General features: G+C 48.7%; 1 protein-coding gene across 1 annotated transcript in view; it reads right to left on the reverse strand.

Moving 5' to 3' along the window:
* Positions 1-26,361, reverse strand: part of NTRK3 (neurotrophic tyrosine kinase, receptor, type 3) — a gene marked incomplete at its 5' end in the record, with an annotated part of 300,013 nt that overhangs the window by 57,333 nt on the left and 216,319 nt on the right. Inside the window, one exon of the mRNA XM_010832183.1 lies at positions 3,070-3,200. Within this exon, the coding sequence (XP_010830485.1) occupies positions 3,070-3,200 (131 nt within the window). The remainder of the gene's footprint in view (positions 1-3,069; positions 3,201-26,361) is intronic.

Consider the following 26,361-nt stretch of genomic DNA (forward strand, 5'->3'; position numbering starts at 1 on the left):
GGTTGGGCAAAAAAAAAAAAAAATCTTGCTTTAAAAACCACAATTGTGGGAAAACTTAATTTGGGGTTATTCTTGGATGTGTTCTCGGGAAGTCCACAATTACTCTGCCTCAACCTGAGAACAGACTCAATGGGAAGGAGTCTGAAGAAAGGAGTAAAATCTAGAGAGGATGAGAAGCAGGAAGCACCATTTCCTGGCTGTTCTCCAGAGAAAATGAGTGTCTTCTCCAGGGGCTGGGCGCTGGGCGGCTCCATCAGGCGGCAAATGGCATAAAATCCCAGAACATTCATGTCCTCAAGGTTCCCAGACCCAAGGAGGAAAGGAAACCGTTTTAAAAGGGTGAAAACAGAAACACATTTTCTGCATTACCCAGTCTGGGCACTGCCCTTTTAACACCACAACACTCAGTGGGAAATGCTTCCCAGGGTTGACGACATCATTTCATTTCCTGCTCTAAGCACAAAATTGTTCAGTTTCATCCACCAGTCCCCAGACGGATGCTGGAACACCCAGTAGAGGAGTGTCATCCTATAAATTAAAAATTTTAGGGCAGGGTAGATTCTAAGTGTAGGTACAAGTCCACACTCCTGGTCCAAGCAGTTTAAAGACACCCTTGCTCCTCTGACCACCCCACGTCTATGGAGACACACTTAGCAAGTTTATTCGTAAGAGAGCCAGCAATAATAGGCATTAGCCTTTTATGGGACAATACGCTAGTTCCTTATTTATTTTCTAGAGCAGAGGTCGACAGGCAATATCCACTCTTATAAAAAATAAAAATGCATTGGAAGACAGCCACCACCCCCATTTATTTATGTATGGTTTAGGCTGCTTTCCCATTACATGGGCAGAATTGAGTAGCTGTAAGGAAGTGCCTACGGTCCTCAAAGCCTACAACTTTTACTATCTGGCTTTTAGAGAAGAAGTTCAACAACCCCTATTCCAGATGGTCAATGTAAGCTTGGCAGGTCATATGTCACATGTCTAAGCACACTTGGCTACTATCAACATCAAGAATAATGATGTTGGGACTTCCCTGGTGGTCCAATGGTTAGAACTCTGCACTTCCACTGCATGAGGCTCAGTTTTCCATCCCTGGTCAGGGAACTAAAATCTCACCTTCCGCATAGTCAAAAAATAAATAATAAATAAGTAAACGAACAAAGGGCTTCCCCGGTGGCTCAGTGCTAAAGAATCCGCCTGAATGCAAAAGATGTGGGTTTGATCCCTGGGTTGGGAAGATTCCCTGGAAGAGGAAATGGAAACCCACTCCAGCATTCTAGCCTGGAAAATCTCATGGACAGAAGAGCCTGAAGGGCTACAGTCCATAGGATAATGAAAGAGTCAGATATGACCTAGAGACTAAACAACAAAATGAACAAAAGAAACTTAAAAACAAAGTATAATGATGTTGACAAAAACAAATAGCAATGACTCATTCCTAACATTTACTATAGCCCAAGCAGTATATGAAACATTTTCCATGTCATATAATTTAATCACAAAAATTGTAAAGAAGAGCTATTATATCACCTATTAATCAAGCCCAAGTATTCATTGGAAGGACTGATGCTGAAACTGAAGCTCCGATACTTTGACCACCTAATACAAAGAACTGAATCATTGGAAAAAACCCTGATGCTGGGAAAGACTGAAGGCAGGAGGAGAAGGGGACGACAGAGGATGAGATGGTTGGATGGCGTCACCGACTCGATGGACATGAGTTTGAGCAGCTCCAGGAGTTGGTGATGGACAGGGAGGCCTGGCATGCTGCAGTCCATGGGGTTGCAAAGAGTCAGACACAACCGAACAACTAAACTGAATTGATTATACAGATAATGAAACTGAGGCTCAAAGAGATTAAACATCAAGGTCACACTGCTAATCAGTGATGGCTAGATGCCCACCCAGGCCTCTGATTCCCATTCTATGTCTGTAGCCCACACATCACTCTCTGCATCTACCGAGGGCACTTACCCTCTGCAGACACAGCAGACAGAGATCCCCAAAGCCACAGAAACATTCAGCTTCCATCAAGAGAGTGGCTCAGTCAGAGCCCTCAGTGTTAAAGAGGGAGTTTTCGAGGCCCTGGCAAGAGTCCTCGTGGGGAGGGTATCTCAGCTCCCAGTCCTCTGTCCATGGAGCAGAATTCACTCCAGCCTCAGAGGCCTGCTCACCACACCCACCCTTGCAGAGCCCACTCCATGCTCCAGAGCAAGGCTCCCCAGATCTGCGGGTGCCTCAGGGAGGCTACTTGATTCTTGCCTGTGTCAATCAGGTTCAAAGATTTGTCCAACACAGACTGACAGAACCTGTAGCAAGTGTGGGGGAGGGTAACTAGCAGTAGCAAAGTCTTTTGCCTATTGCCCCAGGCTGTTCGGCTCCAGCTGCAAATCTGCTCAGCTACCTCAGCAACACAAAACCCCTGTGGTTCCTGAACCTAAGTAAGCAGCTGCCAGGAGACAGTAGCCCTCAGGCATGCTGTCCCCTGGGGGCTGAACCTGGATCCCATGGAGGTAGCTGAGCATGTCTTCCAACCTCACCCACTCTCCTCCCTAGGCTCAGCACCTGACCCCTCCACCAGCCCACCTCCTATTCCCTGTGAAGTTTGCTGCTGTGAGCAGTGGCTCTCGGGACCTCCATGAGCAACCCACCCCTCATGCAACTGTACTCGGGAGAAATGATCAGATGACTTTCTGGGCAGGGACAGGACAACCTGTAAAGTCCCCGAGAAGGGAAGAGGGTCAGCGGGGGACAGGGGTGAGCCCAGAGCCTCCAGAATAAAACCAGGGTCCATCATGGGCATCGCTTATCCCTCCAGCTGCACCTCAGGCACAGCCCTCCGTTGTGTGTCACAGTTCGTGACCTCTGAAGCCAAAGGGTCCAGAGGAAACTTCATGAACCTTGGAGCAAGCGCATCTGATTACATTAGTTTATACCATTTTGATTGCATCTGATAATGTTCATTGATACCATCTTCCAGAATGGAGTGAGCCTCTCTTTCCCACCCCCATGGCCGACAGCCACACCCCTCTTCCTTCCTGGGGCCCACATGCCTGTGAGCATTACCTTCACAGCCACGAGCATCTTGTCCTTGGTGGGGCTGAGGTTGTAGCATTCGGCCAGGAAGACCTTTCCAAAGGCTCCCTCGCCCAGCTCTCGCTTCAGCACGATGTCTCTCCTTTTAATGTGCTGCACGTCTGCGGGAAGGGACAGAGGAGAGCAGCCAGGTCAGTCTCGGGTGCTCGTTCTCTCCTTGGAGGCTCAGGGGTCTGGGGAAAACAGGGGTCCAGTGCAGGGAGCTCCGCCTCGGAGGCCACGGCGGGGCCAGACGAGCTCCAGCATCTTACCTTGGCTGTAAAAATGGGCAACACACAGTGATTTGAGTCTTACCCAGAATCGAATCTCGGCTTTAACTGATTAGCCCTGAAGCTCTCTAAATCATATCTGCCTTGGCTGGAAACCGGGAAACCAGAGCCAGTAGTCTTTAATACCCAGGATTCAGGCATAACCGGCTATAAGCACTGAGCACAGGAGTCCTCTGGGCATCGCACGGGTCCTGACTCAATTGGGTCTGAGAAGGTATCTCTAATAAATTCTCAGGTGATGTCTGCGTGCTGTGGGTCCATGAGCTGCTCTGGGTGACCAAAAATCGGGTTTGAACCCTGTTTCCTCCTCCCTGCGGGTTTTGGAACTTGGGAAAGTTATTTCAGTCCAGAGCCTTGATGTCCTCACCTGTGAACTGGAATGAACACCAATACCTTCCTTTCTGAATTCTTGGGAAGATTATATGAGATAATTCATATGAAGAGTTTAGCCCAGGGTCTTGGTACACACACACACACACACACACACACACACACACACCATACTGGCTCTTGTTATAATGTCTATAATGCTCCTATAGCAAAGTGTCTGGTTCACGACAGAATCCATAAAGTGGAAGTTAAAATGATCTGGGGGAAGCCTCTACATGAGAATCCCTCTCCCCTGAGAGACAAAAAAAAAGAAACCAATGAAATAAGAAAATCAAGTCCAGAGACCTCCCCAGAACCAGGATCTGTGCAGAGAGAGAGAAGGACTGCTACCATCTCGGCTAATTTAGCAACCTAATTAAAGTCTGTCAGCCAGGAGGAAGCAAAGCTGTGACCTCAGCCCTCCCACCTATTTGGAAAGAATGCTTCGAAAGAATCGTACAAGAAGTGGGCTGACGACGGGGGCAGCCAGCCGGAGATTACTCACCGACCTTTCCATTCATCGTTCAACAGGCAGAAGCCCATTAAATACCTGCATTCACTTTATGAAGAACATTACAGAGCCAGGAAAGAGCGTTGTCTCAAATGACCTCGTCAAAAAAATGAACGCTGAAGACAGAGGACCAGGGCAGACTGTCCCCCAGGGCGAGGGGACACAGAACCAGGACAGAGGGATGTGGCTCCCAGGGCCTTGGTTAGCATTTTGCTTAGCAGGGGCTGGAGGGGCGATTCTTGTTATAACAGATTACACAATTTTTTTTTTTTCCTATCAGAATTCTTGGTAGCCCTGCTGTGTCCCAGATGACCTGCTCTCCGGGATCTGTGGGCAGAAGCATTTACACAGCATTTTCTTTCCTCTCAGCAAGACATACCTGCAGGCTTCCGGGCCATGGGGTGGCTGGGGAGCTACCACATGCGGCAGGGCTTTGCCCCCATCTTTACAGAAAGGGAATAAAAAATCGGTTCCCTTTTCACACCCTTTGCTGCTATTTCCCAGCCTCTGAGGAATGGGATATTTTGGCCTTGAAGGGGAAGGCTAAGGGTGTCCCACCAAGAGAAAATGAGAAGTCAGGACCTCTCTGGGAGACCATCTGCTCATCGCTGTACAATCATTCCCAGGTGACTATTGATGACACACAGGTACCAAAAGGTGAGCGTCCGGGTGGGGCCTAAGCATGGAGAGGGGGTGCTAACAGGGTGGTAGCTTCCTAAGGCCATGCCTGCCCCTCTGAGCCCACAGGGGTCAGTCAGGAATAGGGAGTCAAGGGCGCCTGGATCAGGCCTTGGCTCCTCCCCCACTATGGGCTTGCCCACCTCACAAAACATCTTGAGTCTCAGTTTCCTCATCTGTAAAATGGGTCAGGAGTATCATATAACCCAAGTTCCACTTACCTGTTACAGGAGCTATTATGTGTAAAGGTTTGTAAACCTTCAAGTCCTCTGAAGCCATGTGTGTTTTGGTGTTTTCATCATTACTGATGAAGGGAAAATGAGGGCCAAGTCAGGAATTGCCAGCTGGTGGTTGAAATGGGGCGTGAATCCAGAACACCAGGACAGGTCAGAGTGGCAAGGCCTCTTATGAAAAAGCCCTCTTTGGCCTCAGACCCCTCCCCAACCCCAGCCTCCAACAATATTGCAACAGGATGAAAATAAAATCACCTAGAAGCCTTATGAAAACTGGTCACTCAGCCCTTCTTCCTGAGATTCCTATTCAGGAGGTCCAGGCTGAGGCCTGAGAATTTGCCTCCTCTAACAAATTCCCAAGGTGATGTTGGTACTGCTGGCCCAGGACACCTCTTTGAGAACCAGCGGAATAGGTTGACATGGGTGGGCCAAGGATTCCACCAGCTGATGACTGATGCTCACCTTAGCAGACTGGCCTCAACAAGTTCCACACCCGCAGATATGAGTCAGGCATCACCACTCGAAGACCAGGAGGAAGCCTGCAATCCTGGACTTACCTGTATGGCCTCATCAAGCCCCTCTTCAGAGCTTCCAGCCCTCATCCTCACAACGGAGACCACGACTCTCCAGATTCCTTACTTTCGGGACACTCCTCTACAAAGACAGGGCTACCGGATATGCTATGTGCTTAGCTACTCAGTCGTGCCAAGCTGGGGGTTGGCAGCTGCCTCAGGGCTCTTGTGCATGCTAAGTCACTTCAGTTGTGTCTGACTCTTTGTGATCCCATGGACTGCAGCCCGCCAAGCTCCTCTGTCCGTGGGATTTCCCAGGTGAGAATACTGGAGTGGGTTGCCATTTCCTTCTCCAGGGGATCCTCCCAAGCCAGGGATCCAACTTGCATCTCTTTCGTTTCTTGAATTTCAGGTGGATTCTTGACCACTAGCACCATCTGGTAAGCCCACGGTATATACTGGGCTAGCCAAAAAGTTCATTTGCATTTTTCCATAAGATATTACAGAAAACTCAAAAGAACCATTTGGACAACCATATATTCCTGGGTCCTTAAGTCCAACTTTGAGCTGGGTGCTCTCACCAGCTCCCCACCTTCCTCCCCAGCTTCTGACTCTCTGCCACAGTGAATCCAGAATGAGAAGAGAGAATGTCTATGGAGGGCAGGGCCCCGTTTTCCAGCTGCTGAGCCTGAGTCACGGCTCAGAACCCTCCATCTCCTCTCCCTCCCTTGGCAGCAAGAATCACAAGCCTTGGAAGATTCAGACAAGTCTTGTGGCGGCAGCATAGAGGGGGGCCTTTTTTCAATGCTCCCTCCAAATCTCAGGATTTAAGTGCCCAGGCTTCCCAGGTGGCGCTAATAGTAAAGAACCCACCTGTCAATGCAGGAGACATAAGAGAACTGAGTTCGATCCCTGGGTCGGGAAGATCCCCCGGAGGAGGGAATGGCTACTTACTCCAGTGTCCTTGCCTGGGAAATCTCATGGACAGAGGAGCCTGGTGGGCTACAGTTCATGAGGTCACAAAGAGTTGTATATGACTGAAGCGACTTAGCACACACAGGACCCCCAAGGCAGCTGCCAACCCCCAGCCTCAGGAGGTCACAGACTTGACAGCTGCGGGCCTTGAACGTGGTTGAGAGCAAGTGGCCATGACACTGGGAGCTCACCTGCCCTCTGCAAACATGAAGCAGAAGCCACCCATGGACTAACATGTCCACCCCCAGTCTGCCAGTGGATCTCTTTCAGAGACATGGAAACACACAGTGCTTCAGGATAACATTGCTGGACTCTAGTCATCTGCAGGGACAAGTATTTTGAGGCCAATACTTAGGCTTAGTCCACAGATGGAGTGAGGAGACCTGAGGAGGGGGAGCAGAAGGAATAGAAAATCAAAACAGACTCCATCCCACCGTAAATCCTTCCCCAAGAGAGAACCTCCCTCCAGCCGTGGGGATAAGAACTCCACGAGGTAACGTGGGATCCTCGGCGATGGAGAGGCTGGACTGGGGCCAAACGCATAAAACTAATCACTTCCATGTGGAGAACCCTGTGTACCAACAAGACTCGAGATCCCAGAACTCTGTCCGCACAGCTTCTTGCTCTGAACCAAAGGGGAAGAAGACGTAGGTAAAGGGATTCATGGGTTCCCAGTCCTGTTATCTGCTCCACACGCCATTCTCACGATAACGCTGAGAGGTAGGTGTGATTGCACCCCTTTCACAGATGAGAACACAGAGGCAGGCGGGTAACTTTCCCAAGTTGGCGGAGCTAAGACGTGGCCAAAGGACTCGCTCTTCTTTTTCTGGCTCCTGAGTCTGTGTGCTTTCTGTTACCTGAAGCCGCCTTTCTGAGTCTTTCTCCACTTTGTGGAGGAGACAGTCGGTCCCCAGAAGCTCAGTCCTCCGATTCCCTGCTTCCTCTACTCCAGCCTGACTTCTCTCTCCCTGTCCATTCCTGGATGGAAGGCAGCATCTCCCAAGGGAAAGAGTAGGAGCCCTCCTCCACCCACCCACCCCGGAGGCCCCCAGGAGAAGGGTGTAGATGGGGAAGAGTGTGGGAGGAAAGGGCGCCGTGCGGCCCCCCAGGGAGTGGCGGGAGTGGGCCATTTCCATCTCAGACGCCCACATGGCTATTTGGACCTTTTTGGTGTGTTTATTTTTAGCTCACACTGCGCAGCTCAGAGCTGCCTCTGGTGAAGCCATCTGACCCACACGCCAAAAAGTGATGGATTTTCCTAGGAGGCGAGGGCATCAATCTCCTTTTACTGCCTGGCTGGCCAGCCCAGCAGAGTCTGGGTCACAAGGGGAGGAGGCAGGACCCAGGCAGGGGAGGAGGGGACCCAGGCAGGGGAGGATTCAGGACCCAGGGAGGGGAGGATGCAGGACCCAGGGAAGGGAGGAGGGGACCCAGGCAGGGGAGAATGCAGAACCCAGGGAGGGGAGGATACAGGACCCAGGGAGGGGAGGAGGGAATCCAGGCAGGGGAAGAGAGGACCCAGGCAAGGGAGGATGCAGGACTCAGGCAGGGGAGGAGGGCACTCAGGCAGGGGAGGAGGGGACCCAGGGAAGGGAGGAGGCAGGACCCAGGGAGGGGAGGATGCAGGACCCAGGCAGGGGAGGAGGGGACCCAGGCAGGGGAGGATTCAGGACCCAGGGAGGGGAGGATGCAGGACCCAGGGAGGGGAGGAGGGGACCCAAGGAGGGGAAGAGGGGACCCAGGCAGGGAAGGAGGGGAGAGAGGATGCAGATCCCAGGCCGTGGGAAGACCTCCCAGCCTCCAGCACCGAGGGGGCTGCCCAAGAGAGCAAGGGCTGGTACACAGTGAGGAGCAGTCTTGGGGAAATGGAAATGGGCTGGCTCTCCCCTAAATCCTTTTTCTGGGAAAATCACCAGTGGTTCCCATAGAGCAAGCCACCTAGATAGGCTCCTGTTCCCACAGGACAGCTGGTTCATCAGAAATCCTCATCCTGTGGGGACTTCCCTGGTGGTTCAGTGGCTAAGACTCTGCACTCCCAATGCAGGGGGCCTGGGGTTCGATCCTGGTCAGGGAACTAGATCCCACTTGCTGCAACAACTAAAGATTCAGTGTGCCCCAACAAGGATCCCACATGCTGCAGCTGAGACCTTGCTCAGCCAAATAAATATTTTTAAAAAATAATGGTAGATATATGCATGCATCCTAAGTCACTTCAGTTATGTCCAACTCTTTGCAACCCTATGGGCTGTAACCTTCCAGTCTCCTCTGTCCATGGGATTCTCCAGGCAAGAAACGAGTGAGCTGCCATGACCTCCTCCAGGGCATCTTCCCGACTCAGGGATTGAACCCACATCTCTTACATCTCCTGGATTGGCAGGCAGGTTCTTTACCACTGTGCCACCTGGAAAGCCCATATGTAGAATGGGAACCTTCAATATCTACTTGGCAGAGTTGTTGAGGGAACTAATTTAATAAAATTTAAGTCAAAGAGATAATAGAAAATATCTGAAACGTATAGGACATTTCACAAGAGAACTTTTCCTTCCTTTCTGCAAGATTTTGCTTTTATCAAAGAGCTCAATCTACCTGTGAACAAATAGTGGCTTGGGAAGAAACTTGGAGAAGTGCAGTGATATTCTGAAATAAAATGGCGTGAGTTTGCACGGGGGTGGGGGGGAGGAGCCAACAGTGATCAGGGAGTCACTGGCAGCCTATCTGAACAAGCCACCATGATGGCCAACCCTTTTTTTCTTCAAGTCCAAAATAGTTTGCTCAAAGAGGTTTGTCAAACAATGGAATAAAGACATCAAAGGCAGTGACAGCTACCTACTAAAGATTGCTATTGATCAATAGAGAAAAACCAGATTTCCCAGGGTCAGCAGCTATAAATAATGGTGATCCTGACTCTGTTGTATGTCAATAGTAAAGTCAGTCCCCCAAAGCCACATGCTCCCTCAGTCAGACTGAAAATGTCTTAAGAGAAATTCACTGGCCAACTTGATGCTTTGGTTAGTTACTGTCCTAGGAAGCCAGGTGTGCACGCTGTGCAGACACTGTCCTTCCCTGAAGGCTGTCACCTGGGGGACACAGAAGCAGCGCCCCTCAGGGCTGCCCATAAGTTCCCTTAGCTGAGCCCTGATGGATTTTCTAACCACCCTGCCTTCCCTTCTTCCTTGGCCCATTGTAATACCAAGTTCCTAATTGGTTCCTGGGCTTCCTAGGTGACTCAGTGCTAAAGAATCTGCCGCCAATGCAGGAGATGTGGATTTGATCCCTGGGTTGGGAAGATCCTCTGAAGAAGGAAATGGCAACCCACTCCAGTATTCTTGCCTGGGGAATCCCATGGACAGAAGAGTCTGGTGGGCTGCAGTCAATGGGGTCGCAGAGTCGGATATGGCTTAGCAACTAAAATAACAATAATAACAACAATTGGTTCCTAGGCTCTGTGCTGAAGCCTCTCGGATCTTTCCCCGTCGACTCCATCTCACACCGCCCTTGTCCCTTTTAGCTCACTGTCATCCCCTTTGCCCTTATTAATAATGAAAATGCCATGGACTGAGTACTTATTCCAAAGATGGGCACCATGCTAAGTAATACTCGAGATGCCTTGTCTCTTCTTCACAACTCTCTTCAACATAGTACATTGCTCCCCAAGTGCTACAGATGAGGAAGCTGAAGTTCAAGGTGATGAAGCAGTTGCCCAAGATCACCCAGCTGTTAGAAGTGACCCACTGGACTCTAAACTCTGGTGCAGGTGGACCTTGCCACCGAGCCATCCTTCCACCATTGCTAGCTTGCCTCTTTAACTGACTTCACATCTATAAGGACAGAGATGCTCTTCCAATAACACCCACTCCTGTTGCCCTTGGTCGTCACCACCTGAGCTCCAGGTGGGCGGTGAGGATGCTTTCTGGAGATGAGGATGCACCAAAAGTCGGAAAGCTAAGACCCCGACGCCCCACAGAAGGACAGAGGGTCTCCACAGCCTGGGTGGCTCTCGAATTACAAGGTGAGTCCTGAGAGCAACTGTAGGCAGAGGAGGAAGGAGATTCTTGGCAGGAAAAGGGAGGGAAGAGGGAACGGGGAGAGGAAGGGCGGCTCTCTGAGAAGTGTGTGTTTTCTTTGCACTCACCAGACCCCAGGGTCTCAGGCTGCCAGAAAATACTCAGAAGAAAACATTAATGCGATACCACACGTTTAATTACACATGAAATGGAATGTCTTTAAATGGAAAAGAATAATATTCCGGGATCTCCAACTGTGGGTTTTTGAAGCAGCAGGAGGCAGATAGAAGGCCAGCTCTGCCTCTTTGAGAGGGGAAGGAGGGCAGGACCCCTGCTTTTGCTAATAGTGGGAACGTCCCTTTGCCACCGCAGACCTGGCCCCGCCCCTCCTCCTGCCCGCACCGCAGGCCTCTGCACGGCAGGGCAAGAGGAACTAAATCCCCACTGCAGGAGAGCATGACAGGTAAACATGTCCGCAGGCAGCGCCAGACCTTTGCAGTCGTCTGCCGCCAACCCAGCCAGTTCTCCACCTGCACAGAAGAGCAGAGCATGGCCGCACTGTCCCAACAACTGCTCTTACGAAGCAATGCTGGGATGATTTACGGACTCGGAAAACAAGAGGACCTCCTGGGTCCACGTCAAGGATTTTCCAAGAGAAGACATTTCCAAGGGTAGAGAGCCAACAGAAGAGCTCTGCAGAATTTCTCCTGGAGGTCTGGAAGTTTAAATTAGTCCCAGGTTACCAACCAAACAGGAAACAATGACATGGAAAAGGATTCCAGGTCGAAGGAACACCATCGCTGTCTGTTGCTGTCACTGCCCCTTGGTGAGGCTGACCCGGGATTGTTTGTCTAAGACTCTGATGTTTCTGCAGCCTAGCCCATATCATATCCCAAGGCTCTTCTCACCCCATGCTATTTTCAGAGTCTGATGGCTTTGCAAAGGGCCTTTGAAGGGTGCTAATGGATGTTCAAGGCAAAAGGGCAACATCCCGAACTATTGTCTTTGTAAATTGGGTCTAGCACAGGGCCCAATGCACAGTAGGTACTCACTCAATATGGAATAAATAAACGAATGAACCAAAAAGCACCTCCAAGCCACTGCTAGAGACTTTAGCAAGAAAAACACTACCAAGAGGGAGGAAGAAGGGAAGCCGAGGGAGCAGTAAAAAGAAGAGAAAGATGAGTGAAAATCGGCAAGGATCCAGAAAGTTCCAAAGAGCAAACTTATTTCTGACCTGGCTCTAAGACTGGCCTCAGGAACAAAGATCGCACGGAACCAGGACCGTCCTGAGACCCACGTCCTACCCCTCAGTCACGGGCACGGTGGACCGCTAAACAAAGCGTCCCTGCAGGTCTGTATCCGCTGAAGCTCAACAAAAACCAGGGCACGTGTGCACCCTTAGGCTAGAGGTAGCGGTCTAGGACTCCAAGACACGGTGTTCCCACCAAGACGAATAAATAAACAAGACACCCTGCTGCTTCTGGAAGCAGTGAAGAGAGAGGATCAGCAGAGAACTGTCTGTTCTGGGGCGATTTCCAGCTCACGTTTCCTGACACAAGCAGTTCAGAGATGAGGCTAAGGTTCAGATGTATTTCTGCCCCCAGGTGCTAACCCTCGGAGTTCAACCATCAGGAACTCAGACATTTTACTACCATCGCAGGGCCCCTGACATCAGCTCCCTAATCAAGCCCACCCTTTCCTACCCACTTCCTTCACCTCCATGCCCCGTTGGCTCTTCCCATGGTGAGAAGACCCCTCTGGCTCTCATTAAGCGTGGACTGCCCGAGCCAAGAGTAAAAAGCAAGAGAACTCCCCAAGGAGAGCATCTGGAATTGAGAAGTTAGGTGCTGAAAGATGGAGCTCAGGCTCCGACTGGGAATCTGTCCCTCCAACAGCCTACCCAGCTCCCCACTTCCTCTCCCCCCTTCTAGATGTTCCCTTTCCAAAGTGATAGTGTCAAACTCTCATTCAAAATGCCCATACCAGGGGTTACTTCTGCATCTCAGTCTCCACAGGGGCCCTTCTCTTCCAATAGTTGCCCAGTGATGCTGTCTCCTCCTCTTCCCATCCCTGGCATCTAATTCTGCCTTCCCAGGTCCGTCTGGTGACATCATGGTTTCTCACAGCGAACACAGAACTCAAGGTTGCACCTTCCAGGCCTGGAGCTCTGGGCCAAGACCTAGACTGCAGGACACCAAGGAGCCCTGCATCTTCACACAGGAAGTCTAGGGGTCAGCAAGCAGACATACCTATGAAAACCTTCCTCCACAGAGGAAGGAGGACCACAGGACCACAATAACCCATTCATGGAACATGGATGGACGATTACCAGTACCAATAAAAACCTGAACCCTTCAGGCAGGAGGAGATCTGTGGCATCAGAAACAACAATATATCCAAATATACAAAACAAATACCAAAGGAAGAAAGGACATTAGTGTTAGAGCAAGGGGGATGAGGAAGAGCATAACTCCAGAACAAGGCAGGACTGGGTACAGAGTCACATTCAATGACACATCTTAGCAGGCAGCATTTGACGATTTACTAAATCAATCTCAAGCCTCGATGTTTTCCTAAGTGAAATTAAGAAGGTGTCCATTGCACTGAGTTGTCATGAGGAGTCAGTGAAATTAGGCATGTACAGTGAAGTGATTGAATGAACTCATGGATGTAAAGGTTCATAGAGGAAAGGATCTGTTCCTTCCTTTCACCTGCCCCCCTACTCAACCTTTCAAAGATTCTCCCCAATGACGCAGTCTCTCTGAGCCTTGATTTCCTCATCAGTAAAATGGAGATAGGGGGGAAAGTGCTTATTGTATGGAGCTGTGGTATCCTTAAATGAGACACATGCCTGCATGCTAAGTCAATTCAGTCATGTCCGACTCTTTGCAACCCCATGGACTGTAGACTTCCAGGCTCCTCTGTCCATGGGATTCTCCAGCAAGAATACTGGAGTGGGTTGCCGTGCCCTCCTCCAGGGGATCTTCCTAATCCAAGGATTGAACCCACAACTCTTATGTCTCCTGCATTGGTAGGTGGGCTATTCACCATAAGTGTCACCTGGGAAGGCTTTAAATGAGATGAGAGGTGTTAAATGTTGAGAACAGTGCAGGAGACCAAAGTAAGTGCTCAGAACAGCCTATAGTATTGGTGTCCTCAGGGTAATCTTTGATCTTAGTTCTGATATTTGAGAACTCTGATAACATGGTCCAAATCCCCGGGCTTCTTCCTCATAAATTCTCAACATAAATGCATAAAATAGGTGCAAGAGATGGACAGGCTGGCCGTTCACTGTCCTCTGTGCCCACTTCATGAGTTCATGCCCATGTACCTATGCCCACACCATCCAAGGTACCCTTCTCCCACAAGGAGAGATCAACCTATGTCTCCAGATCAGTTCTAATCCCATTTCCTCCATAACATCTTCTCCCAAATGTCTTTTAAAAAAAATCTTTTAAAATGTCTATTCTTATTGCAAAAACATGTGCCCTGGAATCACCTCTGCTTTCTTTGCTACATAATCCAAACTCACCTTGGAACAGCTCAGAGAAAACCATCTCTAAACAGACTTGCTACATCACTAGAGTAAGTAGCATTAGTAAACACCAGTATTAGATTTTGTAACATGCATAAGACACCCTGGGGCACAGGATTCCAGCTGATTTTTGGGCACAGGCTGGGCCCTTAGACTGCCTATCTTCACCAACTGCCAAAGCTGCTGCTGTCTGGCGGCCTAAAGATGCTGCTTCTCTCTCATCCTTCCCCCCAGCAGTAAACTTCATGAAAAGACTTTAGTTTTAACACAAAGCACCCTGGGAAGTGAACAGGTAACCCAGGATGGCCACGGACCCCTTCTGAGAGCCCTGGGAGGCCCTATTTTTAGGAAGGGTCAAGTTCAACCCTGCCCAAGGCAGGGGGCAGGGCTCAGGCACCAGAGAGAAGGTGAGTTGCCCAAGAGAAGGCAGGACACCCAGTTCACAGCCCTGGGAATCTGGAAACCACATCCCCATGCAACCCGAAGGATCTGCTTTCAAGAAGGATTCATCTTTCCTCTTCTTTGTGCAGGGCTTGAACTGGGACCTAACTGGGATCTTACTAAACCTATGCACCTGCTCCTGGAAAGGGCTTGCACCCAGGTAGAGGGTACAATGTCAGACTGTCCTCCTTACCCACTGGGTAGGTTCCTGTCTTCTCCTAGTTGCTGCCATGTAGAGGGGTTGTGGTGATAAATGTCCCCTGCTAATCCCCACATCCTCTCCCTCATTCCTTCCAACTCAGCTGGGCACAGGCACACTTTCTTTTCAGCCCCATCTGCACAAAGTGCTCTTTGCTGCAGGCTCAGTACTACCCAGGCTTCCCTGGTGGCTCAGCGGTAAAGAATCCACCTGCTAATGCAGGAGATATGGGTTCGATCCCTGGGTCAGGAAGATCCCCTGGAGAAGGAAATGGCAAGGCACTCTAGTATTCTTGCCTGGAGAATTCCACAGACAAGAGGAGCCTGGTGGGCTACAGTCCACGCAGTCACAGAGTCAGATACGACTAAGCGGCTAAAGAACACCACCACCACTCCCCATCCCATTAAATCCCATCAGGCCGACCTTCTCCCGGCCTCAAGGTTTGCACCCAGCTCTTCCAGACTCTGTTGGAGGCCCATGAAGCCCACCTCCATAGACCTCAGAGGCTGTTGGGAGGCCCGAGGTGTTCGCGATTGAGCCCCTTCCAAGGGGAATGCTCCTATGTCCAGCTCCCACCCCCTCAGCTAAGGCGTCCTCCAGTCCACAGGCCCCCTCCCTCTCTAAGACTCCTGTTCTGGTCCTCACTCTCTTCAGCCCTGTGTCTGATGGGGTTCAAGGTCAGAACCCCAGGCGTGGGCAGCATGAGTTCTGTGTAGCCAGCAGATTCGTTCCGCTCGGCCTCCTAGACCCCGGATCCCAGCCACCCGTGTGGAAGCTGGCTCGCCACGCCAGGTGCTTTCCCACCACATCCTCTGAGCTGACTTCCAAGAGCTCCCCCACGCCAGATGTTAAACGCACTGGCCGGGGGTTTCCTGGCCTGTCTCCTGAACCTCCTCCTATCCTACCATTTGCAAGGGAAAAAAAGAGAGAGAAAGTTTAAATTTTATCTCTGGAAATCTGAGTGCCACGCCTGACCCCTGGAATCCCTCCCCGGACTTGGCAAATCAGACTAGATCCTGTCAAGTTCACCGAGTTCCGAGTGTGCTGCCTAAAGGTATCAGCAAACCCTCAGATGGTACCTTGGATCAGAAGCCCATTCTTTCTAGTTCTCCTAGTGCCCAAGGAAATGGAGCTGGAGAGAAGCGTGGGCTTTGAACAATGTAGGTATTATTTTTTCCTTACCAATCCTTTGAAAGATTCCAGAAGGTGAGGGACTGTCAGGACTAATGTCAGTGGAAAATCAGGAGAGGAGAGACCTCACTGAATATCACAGACCGCAAACCGATGTCGCTGACAAGTGGGCAGCTCTCCTTGTTAGCTCTGGATGGCCTTGTGTGTGCTCAGTTATGTCTGACTCTTTGCGACCCCTGCCAGGCTCCCCTGTCCATGGAATTTTCCAGGCAAGAATACTGGAGTGGGTTGCCATTTCCTGCTGCAGGGGATCTTCTGGACCCAGGTATCAAAATGGCATCTCCTGCATTGGCAAGCGGGTTCTTTATCACAAGCGTCACCTGGAAAGCCCCCTGGACACCCTTGGGTGGCCCTCAAAAGCATCAGCCTCAAGAATCCACATTAGATACACTCAGGAGCCCTGTGAAATGCCATAAATGGACCCCAACTCCCCCTTCCCATCAGGCTGGGGGACAGTCTCCTTCTCATTTTCCATAGGAGATTTTTGCTCAATGTGGCAACATCTGCACATCCTCTGTCTGCTGTGGGTGCCTTCACAGGGAGCGCTGCGACCCCCCTCTCCTGATCCTCACCACTCCTTTCTGTTTCTTTGAGAATAGGGTCTTCCTAACCTGGCCCTCCTGCTCCTTCCCCTTGTGGGTTACTGGTCTTCATTGTTGGCCTGCTCTTCACCACTTTGTGCAGCTGCTCTGCTCCTGTGTGACCTTTTCAGTGTGTGCACGTGTATGAGTGTGTGTGCACTTATGTGCTTTCTTTCTGAACTAGATCTCCACTTCAGGCTCCCCAGGCAAGTGAGAAGGACTCCTGAACCTCCATGCTGTAAGGTTCAAGCAGGGTCCAAAGACCTGTGCTTCTGTCCCCTCCCACCAGCTCTCTGAGAGGCCAGACTATGCGCAGGGCTCCCTTTGCACAGCCCCTCCTGGCTCCACTGACTGCTGGCAGAGGAGTTATTTGAGATCAGATGTTTCCCACACTAGCTCTTTGACCCTTTCCCCGTATGTCTCTGCTCTGAGAACTTACCCATTTCCTCATTTTCAGCGTAAACAAAGGACAGAAGCTGAAAGGCCAGGCAGCTATGGTCCTTTCTTGCAAATGTGTCTTTTGTCAATTACACGTGGATGTCATCCTGTATAACTTTTCCTTATCTGTGAGATTTTGGATCAAACACACATGAATATCCAGTTACTCCAGGTCATGACTCAGGAAGAATGATTTAGGAAATCCACGTTATAAAATCAGGAAGGAATTAAATTTTGGATGGAAGACTGGTCATAAAAAAAAAAAAGCTATCTGCAAAAGAGCAAAACCGCTTGAAAAATGTCTCACTGAAATGAGGAAATTCCCTCAAAAAGTTTCTAGCAGATCAGTTTGATAAATCGAATGTGCTGTGCAGTGCCCATAATGACTAATTTAACACGTGTGAAAAGCTGTGTCATGTTCTTCACCTGGTACACTGTCTGTTCTGTTTTCGTTTCGTGGATGTTCAAAGTCAACAGATTAATAAATAAAACCACTTGTAAGTGCATTCATAAGTTCTCTGACAGCTACAATGCTCTTGAAGGGTCTGATTTTTTATATATAAATCTTTTCACTGCTCGTGTGCAATATTCCAGGAGTGTGGGAATAGGTTTCCCAGGAGTGTGGTCAGGAGAATGAACTCCTGAGACAGTGCAGGTTTTGGGTCCTGTGGGAGTCGAAAGGGCAAAGGATGGAGAAGAACTCCTTATGGTGGTTAGAGGCTCCGGTGTTCACTAGACATACCCGATTCTGCTACGGACTAGCTGTGAGACACTGGACATCTTAATGAACCTCTCTGAGATGACATCTCATCTGATAAGTGTGACCCACCTTCGATGTTTGTAAACAAATGAGGTAGTACCAGTCTGTAAACCTCTTAGCACAGCACCAGGCATCTAGTGGGCACTAGACTGAGATCCATTTCTGCCCTCTCAGCCAAGATGGCTCAGTTTGGGCTGCCTTGCACATCCTCACTCACCCTGGCACGCACGCACACAGAGGGATGGAGTGAAAGGTCCTCCCTTCTCTAAGAGCATGCCTACTCCACAAGCCCACCTCAAACAAGGATTTGTCTGCAGAAGCCTCTGCCTGCCACTCTCAGCTGGAAAACACTAATCGCTCCAGGCCAGACACCTTCCAAAAGGGCCCTTTGCTTGACTGATGGAGGCTTTTTGTTATCTGCTGTCAGGAGGGTCTGATGACATGGAAAGGCACAAGGAAGCTGGAAGGCAGCAGTTGACTCTTGATAAGCTCATAGTAGGTAGAAATCACTTGGCGCAGCCTCTGCATTGGCTCATGGAGCGTATGCGTGGCTAAAAGGGACACAGGCCAGTGAGTAACTCTGTGTCTGGGTCCTGGCTAAAAACAGCATATTTCTATGCTAGAAAATGTCCATAGAGCCTGTAAGTAACCCTTGCTCCAAATTTACCTGGCAAGTACAACCATTGATCCACCCTAGCCCCCTGCACGGTGGTGATCCTGCACTGACAAGAAGGCGTGCGTGCATGCTAAGTTGCTTCCCTTATGTCCGACTCTTTGCAGCCCTATGGACTGTAGCCCACCAGACTCCTCTGTCCGTGGGATTCTCCAGGTGAGAATCCTGGAGTGGGTTGCTGTGTCCATCTCCAAGGGATCTTCCCCACCCAGGGATTGAACCCATGTCTACTGCATCTCCCAAATATCCCGCATTGCAGGCAGATTCTTTGGCACTGAGCCACCAGGGCTTCTCAGTACCCTAATACAAAATAAAAAGCTTAAAAAAAAAGTTACAGTGTGTTTCCCTCTGTGCTGGGGACACAGTGGGGGACAAAAGACTGTCCTGGGTCTCCAGGAGTCCATGAATCTACAGTCAAGATGGCCAAGTCACGGCCAAATCCAACACAGAGTGATGAGCCCCATCGATGGGCAGGGGGTGGCAGGTGTAAGGAGAAGACTCCTGGAGCACGTGGACGGTACATCTAACCGGGTCTTGAGGGATCAGGGAAGACTGTGCAGAAAAACCACCGACTCTCTCTGAGCCTGAATTTCTTCCTGTAAAACTGTGAAAATACATGTAAAAATGACTTTCACCAACAGTCTGAGAGAAAACGTTCTAGTTCTGTCATTCTCCAACAATAGCAATAAAAATGCCCGAATAACATGCTGCAAGTTACTCCAGGTACGTACAAAGGATGCCTCTGTGTTTTAGTTGGGGGAGGGGAGGCCGTTTAGAGGAGAGCTGCTCAGGAAAGCTGGCCTTGCTCTGCTCACCGCATCTCAATCCTCTGGCTGAGCCGAGAAATCTCCCACTGCTGGGCCAGAGGGGAGGGTTTCATGCTTCCTTATCTGACCTGCTTGGCTCTGACCTACTATGGTCAACGTGACTGAGGAACCAGACTGGTAAGGATCAAATTCAGCTTATACCAACCATTTTGCTCTGTAATCTCAGGAAGGTTGCTTAGCTTCTCTGGCCCTCAGTTTCTTTATCTGTAAAAAGTTTGGATATACTGGGACTTCTTGGTGGTCTGATTTTTATTAAGACTCTGCTATCCCAGTGCAGGGGACATGGGTTCAATGTTCAATGGACAATGGGTTCCTCAGGGAACTAAGATCCTGCATGCCAAAAGTCATGGCCAAAAAAAAGAAAGAAAGAAAAATTGCATATAATAGTGCCTGCCTCATAGAACTGTTCTGAGTATAAATATGTTAGTATGTGCAAAATAATTAGAAAAGTACCCTAAATTAGGCAAGCATCGTTAAATGTCAGCTATCATCCACTGTCACCATGGTCCCCTTCCTCATCAAGACCTTCATCATAAGAATGACCACAGTCCCACTGCAGCACCCTACTTGTATAGAGGCATTAGTAGTTTCTTGGAAAGTGAAAGTCGCTCAGTTGTGTCCAACTCTTTGCAACCCCATGGACTGTATAGTCCATGGGATTCTCCAGGCCAGAATACTGGAGTGGATAGCTTTCCCTTCTCCAGGGGAGCTTCCCAACCCAGGGGTCAAATCCAGGTCTCCTGCATTGTAGGCGGATTCTTCAACAGCTGAGCTACCAGGGAAGCCCAGTTTCTTGGAGGATGAATAAATAAATTGGGAGAATGGGATTTACAGATGCACACCACCATATACATAATATATAAACAACAAAAGAGTCACTGCATGGCACAGGGAACTAGATTCAGTATCTTCCTATAAATTATAATGGAAAGGACCTTTTGAAAAAGAATACAGATACATGCGTATGCATGTGCTGCTGCTGCTTTTTAGTCGCTCAGTCATGTCTGACTCTCTGTGACCCCATGGACTGTAGCCCCCCAGGCTCTCCATCCCTGGGATTCTCCAGGCAAGAATACCAGAGTGGATTGCCATTTTCTTCTCCAGGGGATCTTCCGACCCAGGGCTTGAACCCGGGTCTCCTGCTTGGCAGGCAGATTCTTTGCCACTGAGTCACCTCGGAGGCATAGGTATATGTCAACTACAAATTTGCACTTGCTGAGAGCATTTGCCTGCAACTGACTCTCAACACCCACTGAGGGAGTTCAGGGTGGAGTGAGGCTGTGCTCCAGGGAATCTGGTGGCAGGAACTGATACCGTAATCCCAATCTTCGGAGCTCCTCATATCTAGAAAAGCACTAAATCCCTTCATGATGACATCACCTCCTCGGGAGTAGCAGAAAACCTTTTGTAAAGTAAGCGTCTGATTGCATTGAACTCTTCCTTCACCAAAATTTTATATATTGACCTTCCCCACTGCCCCTTTGGAGCAGTCTTCCAGAGCTTTCTGAGGTGCTGCTTCCCAGGCTGCAGTCCTCATTTGGCCCCAAATAAAACTTAACCCGTGTATACCTGTGGCAGATTCATGTTGATACATGGCAAAACCAATACAATATTGTAAAGTTAAAAAAATAAAATAAAATAAAAAACAAATTAAAAAAAAAAAAAACTTAACCCACAACTCTCACGGTTGTGCATCTATTTTAGTCAACATATATATGTATAACTGAATCGCTTTGCTGTACACTTGAAACTAACACAATACTATAAATCAATTATACTTCAATTGGAAAAAAATGAGGTAGTTAGAATTAACTCAAACCCAGCTTTCACTAACTGTATTGTCATTTTGAGGCTCAATTTCCTCATCTGTGAAATGGGCTAATAAGAGAAACTTTACCACTGTGTTATTGTAAGATTAAATGAGTTCACATACAGAAATCACCCAGCAGAACCATTGGAACAAAAGGAGTTCTTGGTAAATGGCCATGACTGGGTTGCTCCTGGGTTAACATAGAGGAAGTCAGTGCTTACATCTCATTCAGCCATAGTCACTGAGTTCTTTAAGAAGGGGTGACACACTTCATGCAATCAAAAAATGAATCTTACTGCTTCCTTTGCCTCTCAGAGACTGTGAAAGAAGACAGAAATATTTTAGGCCCCTGCTAGTTCTCCCTACTGCTGGGAGTTGGACAAGAAGTAGCTGGCCCATTGTTTAACAGAGCACGTTAATCAGACTATGTAAATGCAAAAGCAGGCTCAGCGCTGAGTAAGGAAAGAACCAAATCGCCCTGGATGCTGAAGTGTGGTGCTTGGATTTCCCTGGGAGGAGATGAGCAAGGAGAACTTGACAAGAATAAAAGGGAGCCTAGCAGCTTGGAAGAGGGTCATTGAGGAATAGAAGTGTCTAGGATTGATTATTCGGGCATTTGTATTGCTTCCATATAACCTTCTCGTGTAACATCAAACTATAGCAAAAGCCACGCTCTGTGATGCTCTGAGGATAAGACACCGAATGAAAGACACATTTCATATACCAGGATAAAGATTCAGTGGCTCATGGAGCTGCTGAGTTTTTGGTGTTCAGTCCCTCAGTTGTGTCCGACTCTGCGACTCCATGGATTGCAGCATGCCAGGCTTTCCTGTTCTTCACTAACTCCTGGAATTTGCTCAAATTCAGGTCCATTGAGTCAGTGATGCTATCTAACCATCTCATCCTCTGTCATCCCCTTCTCCTCCTGCTTTCAATCTTGCCCAGCACCAGGATCTTTTCTAATGAGTAGGCTCTTCGCATCAGGTGGCCAAAGTAGTGGAACTCCAGCTTCAGCAACAGTCCTTCCAATGAATATTCAGGGTTGATTTTCTTTAGGATTGACTGGTTGACGTCTTTGCTGTCCAAGGGACTCCCAAGAGGTTTCTCCAGCAACACAATTTGAAAGCATCAACTCTTCGGCACTCAGACTTCTTTATGGTCCAACTCTCACATCCATACATGACTACTGGAAAAACCGTAATTTTGACTATTCGGACATTTGTCGGGAATGTAATGTCTCTGCTTTAAAATATGCTGTCGGGAGAAGGCGAGGGTGGGATGATTTGAGAGAATAGCATTGAAACATGTGTATTACCGTAAGTGAAATAGATGACCAGTCCAAGTTCGATGCACAAAACAGAGCCCTCAAAGCCGGTGCACTGGGACAACCCTGAGGAGTGGGATGGGGAGGGAGGTGGGTTCAGGAGGGGGGACACATGTACAGCTATGGCTGATTGATGTCAATGTATGGCAAAAACCACAACAATATTGTAAAGTAACTAACCTCCAATTAAAATAAATAAAATTTTAAAAAATATGCTGTGTAGGTTTGTCATAGATTTCCTTCCAAGGAGCGAATGTGGCTGCTGAGGCAGGTCTGCACACCCATCCTGAAAGCAGGAACTTGGAAGCTTTTACAAGAGGACATGCTCAGCCTATCCCATCCCTGGGCATCCTGGGAGGAAGCAGTGGAATGCATATGTGGGTTGGGGCTGCAACAGTTCCATGTGAAAGATGCTCAGCTGTCCTCTGGCTTGCGAAATCATCTTCATTGTCCAAATCCCTACCTGACATCTCTGCCTGGGTGTCTAGTGCCATTTCACATGTCACAGCGCCAGAAGAGAATACTCACTTTTTACCCCTGTCCCTGCCCAAGACCTCAATTTTCTCCAGTGTAGGAAATGGCATTCCCAATCATTCAGGGGTACAAGCCCCTAATCACCAGGTTTCCTTGATGTGCCACCAAACCCATCAATAAATCTTACTGAAAAACATTTCTCAGACCTGTCCACCTCCCCCGTGGCTGCACTTCTTCCCATCTGGCTGCCACCATCTTCCATCCTCACCTGAGCAATGGTCTGCTAACTGAGCTTCTGTTCTTCTCCCATCCCTCAATGTCATCCCTCATCCCCATTCTGGAAGCCAGTCCATCAGCCAGAGTCATCTTTAGTAAAAAGTCAAGTAGCAAAACAGAAATAGAGAAACAGACATAGAGAACAACTGTATGGACACCAAAGGGGGACGGGGGGGGGCGATGTGGGGTGAACTGGGAGATTGGGATTAATGTATATACACTACTATGTATAAGATAGATAACTAGTGAGAACCTGCTGTACAGCACAGGGGACTCTACTCAGTGCTCTGTGGTGACCTGAATGGGAAGGAAGTCCAAACAAAAGGGTATGTGCATGTATTACTCTGCTGATTCAGTTTGCTGTACAATAGAAACTATCACAGCATTGTAGAGGACCTATACTCCAATAAAAGTTAAAGAAAAAATTGCGACGTCTTCCCTACTTTAAATCCGAGTTTAGGTTGAAAGCCAAACTCATTTCATCATTGCTTATGGGACCTGATCCAGCTCAGCCTCCAACAGCATCCCTGGCCTCTCCTGCACCACCCCCCCCAGCCTCCCCCACCACCCTTCCTTCTCTTCTCACATGTGCCAAACTCAGGGCCACCTCGTAGCCCTGACAGAGCCTTGATAGCCCTGACTACCTGTCCCTGAATGCTGCCTTTCCCACCATTCAACTGCAAGGGGCCGCTTCTATCGCAGGGCAGTGTTTAAACTCTCATGCACAGCACTGCCACCACAGGAGAGCTGGATTACTGACTTATTTGTCTGTTTATCAACTGGTCTCCCCAGTGGAACTCCCCAGCCCCACGAGAGCTAGGCTGGGTTTCCAGCAGAACCATGCCCCAGCAGATCAAGGGATGGACCACTGACTGCCTGAGTGAGTTTTATTCTCATTATTCCATAGGCTCCCATGATTCTGAAAACCTCCATTGAGAATGGGAGATCCAGCACCATTCATGGTGGCTGCAGCTTCAGCAGAACCAAATTCGGAAACCAAGGTGGATGTGCTAGTTATTAAACCAGGACAGTGCCCAGCAGGAGGGCAGTCACAGATCTGAGTTAAAGCTTAAGACCTCGGTCATCTGAGGGTAGACTCCACCAGAAAACACAAGAATGGCAACGTTACTGAAGAGCAGAACCCCAGGTCTCTATCTCCACAGAAATCCCAGCTTCTCCTCAACCTGAAGGCCTATACCCAGGATCACAGAATTAATTCATTAAACCACTGACACAGACTGGAAAAGGGCCATTTCTTCAACAGGAAAGTCTTAAACTGCCTTGCAATTAGGTGGGTTCCATGAACCTTTACAAGGGTAAAGCTAGGCTGAGACCAGGTGTGTAACCTCATTCCATCTCCAAGACTCAAGGTGGGCGTTCTTGTATGGGGCCAGCATATTCTGCCACAGCCGCCAAGCTGAATCCTCAGCAGGGTGGGAGATGAGAATAAAGGAGTTTGTCTACTGCACTTCCCAGGTTGCACCCTACTAGGCAGCCCCCAAGACTCACGGTAGTGGAAATCAGAGCAATTTTGCATTCCTTTATGACTAGAAGTTCGTCAATATCTGTGTCGCCATCCCAAACAAGACTCTTCTCAGGGGAACCACAGAAAAACTTTCCCAGCATAAACCAACAAACACATACTCAGTGACTTTGTTCTCTGCTTCACCAAGAAAACAAAAAGAAATTCCCTCAACCTCCCCCTTCAATTCTACTTATCTCATTTTTATTTTTCACTCTTGTTTTAGATGAATTGATAGTTGTTGTTGTTGTTTTTCCCACCAAGAATAACCTCTCCACCCAAGCTCTCATCTTCAGTTTTTCCCATTTACTTTTTGGACATTGTTCCATCTAGTACTTAACTCTGTTCAATACTATAAATCTCTCCTTCTCAATGACTTCTTAGAAAAGAAACAAGATAAGGTTTCCTCCAACTTAATAAAAAGCATTCTTTGACCCTACCTCCCCTAGAAATTTCTGCTATCCACCCTCCCTTCATCACCAGACGCATTGATCTACCTACTCATGCCGCCTACCTACTTTCAGCTCCCTATTTATTTCTCGAGCTCTTCCTTTTACCACTTCACTCCCCAACCTCTCACAAAGTCATGGTGATCTCCTGATACCCAGATCCAACAGCTTTTCATTAGTCCTCATTCAATCCAGTTTAGTTCATTCGTTCAGCTGTGTCTGACTCTTTGTGACCCCATGTACTACAGCATACCAGACTTCCCTGTTCATCACCAACTCCCAGAGCTTGCTCAAATTCATGTCCACTGAGTCAGTGATGCCATCCAACCATCTCATCCTTTGTCTTCCCCTTTTCCTCCTATCTTCAATCTTTCCCAGCATCAGGGTCTTTTCCAATGAGTCAGTTCTTGATATCAGGTGCAGATGAATCTCAAGTCCTTTAGAGTCTGACCACAGCTCACCTAAGCTCTCTCATCAATAGTTACGTTGCACGCGACTAGAGGTGCTCACTTAACTTGTCAGACACGGATATGATCAGGATTATGAAATTCCAGGAAGCAGAGAGCACAAACAGACTTATCATAGCATCATGTATCACCTCACTGTGCATAGCCATCTCCCTATGAAGCAGTAACTAGATCTTAATCCTCTTTGCCACCATGATGCATGGGTACTAAGTCGCTCTAGTTGTGTCCAACTTTTTGCGACCCTCTGAGGTGAGTGCCGGGAGAAATATCAATAACCTCAGATATGCAGATGACACCACCCTTATGGCAGAAAGTGAAGAGGAACTCAAAAGCCTCTTGATGAAAGTGAAAGTGGAGAGTGAAAAAGTTGGCTTAAAGCTCAATATTCAGAAAATGAAGATCACGGCATCTGGTCCCATCACTTCATGGGAAATAGATGGGGAAACAGTGGAAACAGTGTCAGACTTTATTTTTCTGGGCTCCAAAATCACTGCAGATGGTGACTGCAGCCATGAAATTAAAAGACACTTACTCCTTGGAAGGAAACTTATGAACAACTTAGATAGCATATTCAAAAGCAGAGACATTACTTTGCCAACAAAGGTTCGTCTAGTCAAGGCTATGGTTTTTCCTGTGGTCATGTATGGATGTGAGAGTTGGACTGTGAAGAAGGTTGAGCGCTGAAGAACTGATGCTTTTGAACTGTGGTGTTGGAGAAGACTCTTGAGAGTCCCTTGGACT

Source organism: Bison bison, unplaced genomic scaffold (genome assembly GCF_000754665.1).
Source record: "Bison bison bison isolate TAMUID 2011002044 unplaced genomic scaffold, Bison_UMD1.0 scf7180017860443, whole genome shotgun sequence".
Taxonomy (NCBI): Eukaryota; Metazoa; Chordata; class Mammalia; order Artiodactyla; family Bovidae; genus Bison; species Bison bison.